At 43.0% G+C, this 6000-nt stretch overlaps 1 protein-coding gene across 1 annotated transcript in view; it reads right to left on the minus strand.

The window, feature by feature from the left end:
- LOC102119195 (uncharacterized) overlaps positions 1-5540 on the minus strand; it is a 34454-nt gene extending 28914 nt beyond the window's left edge. The window contains 1 exon segment of the mRNA XM_005549451.5: positions 5352-5540. Within this exon segment, the coding sequence (XP_005549508.5) occupies positions 5352-5354 (3 nt within the window). The 5' untranslated portion in view covers positions 5355-5540.
- Positions 5541-6000: the final 460 nt, after the last annotated feature.

Consider the following 6000-nt stretch of genomic DNA (forward strand, 5'->3'; position numbering starts at 1 on the left):
TTGCTGAAGCCCAGGATATTGAGGCTGCAGTCAGCCAAGATCACACCACTGTACTCCAGCCTGGGCAACAGAATATCCTGTCTCCAAAATAAAACAGAAGATTTAATAAAAACAAAATATGATATATAAACATCATGAAATACTATGTGGCCCTAAAAAAATAATAAGGTTATGTCCTCTGCAGCAACATGGTTTGAGCTGGAGACCATCATCTTTAGCAAACTAATGCAGAAATGGAAAACCAAATACATGTTCTCATTTATAAGTAAGTGCTAAATAATAAGAACACATGGCACCTTGGGAGGCAGAGTCCAGCAGATAGCCTGGTTAACATGATGAAACCCTGTCACTATTTTTAAAAATAAATAAATTAGCCACGCATGGTGGCAGGTGCCTGTAATTTCAGCTACTCGGGAGGCTGAGGCAGGAGAATCACTTGAACCTGGCAGGCAGAGGTTGCAGTTAGATCATGCCACTGAACTGTAGCCTGAGTAAGAGAGCAAGACTTCATCTCAAAACAAACAAACAAACAAACAAACAAAAACACATGGACACAAAGCAGGGAACAACAAACACAGAGGCCAAATTGAGGGTGGGGGGTGAGAGAACAAAGAGGATCAGAAAAAGTACCTATTTGGTGCTATGCTTACTAACTCAGTGACAAAATAATCTACACACCAAAGCCTCACAACACAATTTTACCTATATAACAAATCGGCACGTGTACCACGAACCAAATGTAAAAGTTAAAAGGAAGAAAAATCCATGAGTGGAGAATAGTACAATGTAGGTGGAAGGATTTGTTTGTGCTATCAGATAGTGGCCCAGGGGGGCTGTACTCTGATTTGTGTCCATACAGGCAGACAGGATTATGAACAGGTGGTGCAGAACTGTTGGTTGGTGGAGAAAGCAGGTTGCTGCTGCAGATTCAGTGTACGGGGGTGGGGATATGCCCAGAGACATGTAGACACTTTTGTGGATTTTTGGCAAAAAATAGCAGGATCAAAAATGCTATGGTGAAATTCCTAAGGGCGGTGCCTAGTCCTGGGAGGGGTGTGGACACATCAATGTCTAGTGGGTATGTTTGAGAGTGGATGGGAATCCTGTGGTGGCAGCTGTGGAAAAAAGGGGTCCGTTATCACAGCTCATTTCCTCTAAGTTTTCAGTTCTTGCTTACCTTGGGAGGAGACCTGGAATCACAGGACAACGGGCAGTGTGGCAGCCTGTGTACAGGAGAGCAGAGCCTCCCATTCCCACATACCCAGAGTTCCATTCCAGGCCAGGATTCTGTGATATCTCTTCTCTGGTACCAAATCTCTAGAGTTTGTTGAATACCAAGCAATTCTCTAACACCAACTAATTGTCTAACATCTGAATTCTGACACCACCCCGGGTCAGCACAGACCCTGATTCAGGGCTCAGTCCCACAACACTATCCTCACTACAGATTTGCCAGTCACAAATTCCATAGGCCCATCTATACACTGGGGTTACCGTTTAAAAATCTGGGACTCCCATAACCTCCCTCAAGTTCAATAATTTGATAGGGCTACTCACAGAATTCAGCAAACACTGTAGTTATGTTGACCAGTTTATTATAAAAGACACAACACAGGAAAACTCAAATGGAAGAAATAGGACCAAGAAAAGAGGTGGGGAAAGATGAAGCACACAGATAATCCTGGTAAATAGCTGTGATTAATAAAATTATCCATCCTTTTTGTTCTCCATGAACAGTTTATGGAAAGACAGTAATGGGAAACACCCTTCCCATTATGACTTAGATGGTGCTCTCTTTTCTTACTTACCACATAACCAAACACAGACTCCACGTTTTCTTTTCTCATTAAAAAACAAACGACAACAACAGAAAAAAACAGCTCAATTGGTCTCAGTGGCTAAGAAAAAATACTTCTTAATCAAACTTTACTTAAGTTTATCTTCTTCCCACAGGTTCAGAACTTTGAGCTACCCTCAGTCTGAGCCAACATACACCATTTTATGTCCCAGCTAAGAACACACTGACTTCAGAGTAAAACATTCTCTGATATAAAATCTAATTTTCCCACCCTCTATTTGCCATCTCCTCCCACCTTCTTTCTAATCTTGTCTGCCTAAACTCTGCAATCCGTAAAGATCTTATAGTTGGTACTTTGCCTGTTGCAATACTCCTTTGGAATTCAAATTTTTTTGTACATAAATATAACTTTGTTTTATTTTATAAAGTCTAGAAACTACCTTAAAACAGTAACAACTTCATCTTCAGTAAGACCCTCCCAATCCCCTTCCATCTTAACCTTAACTGCATCTGCCTGTGGGTCCCCAGCTTTCCAGGGCTCTGTAGCTTCTCTCAGTATAAAGGCTTCTTCCATGGCTGGGGTGAGCAGGCTGGGACATCTGCAGGGGAGGCTCTCCAGAAAAAACCTAACTGGGCCTTTAATAAGCTCCTTTTGCAGGCTCCATATTAGCCTTAGCTTGGAGTCACTGGGCTGAAGCTTTAATTTCCACGTCAGAGGTATTCACTTGGTTTTTGAAAGTGTTTAAAAAAATCCAGCAAAATTACTCAAACACAGTGATCATATAAGGGGAAGACATTTTAAGGTGTTTACATTTTATACCTCAACAAGAAAAGCAAAAGTATCCATTCCTTTTAGATGATAAACATGTTATTTTATAATTTTTATTAAAAATCATGTAGTAAACAATTAGTCATATGGGAACACTTCTGGGAGGTACCAAGTTTTACCATATAATTCAGCATTAAACTCAGAAATCAAGATAACAGGACATAGACCAGAGATATTCACTGTCACAAATGTACCCTGCATGTACGAACTGATGTTTTCACAAATGTAAGTAACTCACCAATCATCTACTACATACTCTTTTGGAAAAGTATTTATTTTCTACAGCCAAAATTAAAAAGAGATTCTCCCTATTTTTTTCCTTGGTAGCATTCTAAAAGCCAAGACTTGGAATTCTGTTTGATCTCACCCATAAAAGACACACCTGAGAAAATCCTTAAACTCATTCTGGGAAAGAAAAAGATAAATGATAATTTTTAACAAATGGACTATATAATTAGATATTTCTCTCCCTGAAACTCACTTTTTAAAAAATTTTTACCTTTCAAGTTTTACTAATAAAATGCAATTTACAGTAAAAAACTGAAGTCAAAAAAAGTGAACAAATTTTTCAAGATTATAAACCCCCATAGAGTGGCAGTGCTGATTAGAAAACTGATGTGGAGTCAAGTCAGGCCATGATCACTTGATTCTCCCACCCCATCCTGCTAAGTGCTCAATGACCGCCCTGTTCGGAGACACTATACCTCAGTTACTGCTCCAGATGCATTTTAGTTTGCAAGTTCTTGCACCACCTCACTGGAGTAAGTTTGTTTAGTTTTTTTTTTTTTTTTTTTTTTGGGGTACACTATTTTAAGGCCAGTACGGCCAACATGGCGAAACCTCGTCTCTACAAAAAACACAAAAATTAGCCAGGTGTGTCAGCGTGCACTTGTAATCCCAGCTACTTGGCAGGCTGAAACTAGAGAATCGCTTGAACCTGGGAGGCAGAGGTTGCAGTGAGCCACGATCGCCCCACTGCACTCCAGCCTGGGTGACAGAGTGAGACCGTCTCAAAAAATAAAAATAAAAAATAAAAAAAAAAGTGCACCAGGAGATGCCTGTCAGCCTCATGACATCCATCTGCTCTTTGGAGAAGCTACACTCCATACGTGAGACTGTCCTATGGGAGAAAATGACCCAGGAGCTGATATTCACTAAACATTCTAGCAGACATAGGGATTGTGGGTATCTTGGTTTATCCCCAGACAGTACTAAAACTCAAAACCAGGAAAACGCTGAGGAGTGGCTGAGGAAACATCACTCCATAAAGTTTCCAAAGGGAAACCTTAACCCAAAAACATTGTGATAAGATCTCTGTGCCTAGGGAAGATTTTTTTAAAAAGAGGCGCATACATTTTTTACAACACAGTGTCAGGGGGTGATTCTTTGCTTTCTTCTCCTGGGAAATATTTTCAAACAGAAATAAGTTTTTCTAAAGTGCTATCCAATGCTTTGTCAAAAAATGATTAAAATACAGTATCTAAAATGTACACTAAAATAATGTGAATTAGGATGAGGAAGTTGGCATTTCGGAATGTCAGAACTGAAAATTTGGTATTTTACTGCAAGTCAGAGTTAAGCTGGAGGAATTGGGGGTGGGGAGTAGTCTTGAGATTCTGCTTGGGCCACATGTGAAAAATTCAGGGGAAAATCTGTCCCCTGTGGAGTGTGAACATAATTAAGTAGCAGGCAATCAGACTGAGGTAGCTCTAGTCCCAGGGTCCCCATTTTAAAAAAATTTAACTCAAATTGGCCGGGCGCAGTGGCTCACGCCTGTAATCCTAGCACTTTGGGAGGCGGAGGCCGGTGGATTGCCTGAGCTCAGGAGTTCGAGACCAGCTTGGGCAACACAGTGAAACCCAGTTTCTACTAAAATACAAAACAATTAACTGGGCGTTGCGGCGTGCACCTGTAATCCCAGTTAGTTGGGAGGCTTAGGCAGGAGAATCGTATGAACCCGGGAGGCGCTGGTTGCAGTGAGCCGAGATCGCGCCATTGCACTACAGTCTGAGCGACAGTGCCAGACTCCGTCTCAGAAAGAAATGGAAAAAAAAAAATCTAACTCAAACTTTTTGTAAATTACAACATTGGGGGAAACAAAATTCAGGCTTAACCAACCATAAACTACCAATTAACCTCTGATGACATAACCAGGAAATGTTCACCCTGATTTTACAAATTAAGAAACTACATAACGGTACCTAACCAACTACTGGTTTTCTTCATCATACACCTTATAAAAGTCTTTCCTTCAAGCCCCTCCCATGGACCACAAACTACAAACCACAACTGGGTGCTCTATAATTTGTGAACGACTGTCTGATTAAATTCTTTAATATTTTCGGGGTGACTTCCATACATTTTAATAGAAAAAAAGGAGGGTCTGGGAACCCCACGAACCAAAGCTCTTCCTATTCACGAACCCTGCACCCTGAGTCATCGGGGAGACATGCGGCGCTGCGGGTGCAGAGCTGCCCAGAGAGGGTTCCAGGCCAGGGCACGGTCACTGCACAGGGACGAGACAGGACGCCCGGGGTCCCGGCTGCCAGCCCAGCAGCCATCTTATGACTGAAGGGGACTGAGGGCCGAGCTGCGCCAAGGAGAACTCCCTGGCGCGGATTTTGGAGTCGACTGCAGGGCAGCCGGAGTCTCGCCACCGCCACTTCCCACCAGTTCCAACCAGCCCCTCCCCCTCTCTCGGGATCTGGGACCCGGCACTCTCACCATTTCCAGGCTTCCATGGAGTCCTGGCGTCTTAGCTGTGGATCTCCCAATACCTGCAGGTAACGGGGCCACAGAGGCTGAACCTCTAGGAGCAGAGTACACAGAGCAATGAAGACGAGACCCGGAGCTCCGGAGCTCCGGAGCTCCGGCTGAGGCAGGAGACAAAGGCCCCGCCAATTCCCGGAAGCCGTCCTGTCCGCTCCAGCTGCGTGCCTGATTGGACGGGTCCCAGCCCAGCGTCTCTGATTGGATGATGTTTAAGGACCCGCCCCCTCAGGCCCTGAATGGCAGAAGATGTGCTCAGTTGCTGAGCTGAAAGAAGATAGAATGAAACCTAAGCTGCAGGCTTTTCAATCAGGGCTTCCTCCCTGAACTGAGTCAGGCCCACCCACAGGGTATTTGCATTTAACCTTGTGTATAAGGTCATATGCATTTGTATTAATAAATAGTATATTGTGTGAAAGGAAAATAAATTTTGGGGCCCCAAAATCACTAAGCTATAGGGAAAAGTCAAGCTGGGAACTGCTTAGGCAAACCTGCCTTCCATTCTATTCAAAGTCACCCCTTTTCTCACTCAAATGACTGCATATCTGATTGCCTCCTTTTCTGAGGCTAATCAGGAACTCAGAAGAATGCAACCGTTTTTTAT

The sequence above is a fragment of the Macaca fascicularis genome, chromosome 3 (genome assembly GCF_037993035.2).
Source record: "Macaca fascicularis isolate 582-1 chromosome 3, T2T-MFA8v1.1".
NCBI lineage: Eukaryota > Metazoa > Chordata > Mammalia > Primates > Cercopithecidae > Macaca > Macaca fascicularis.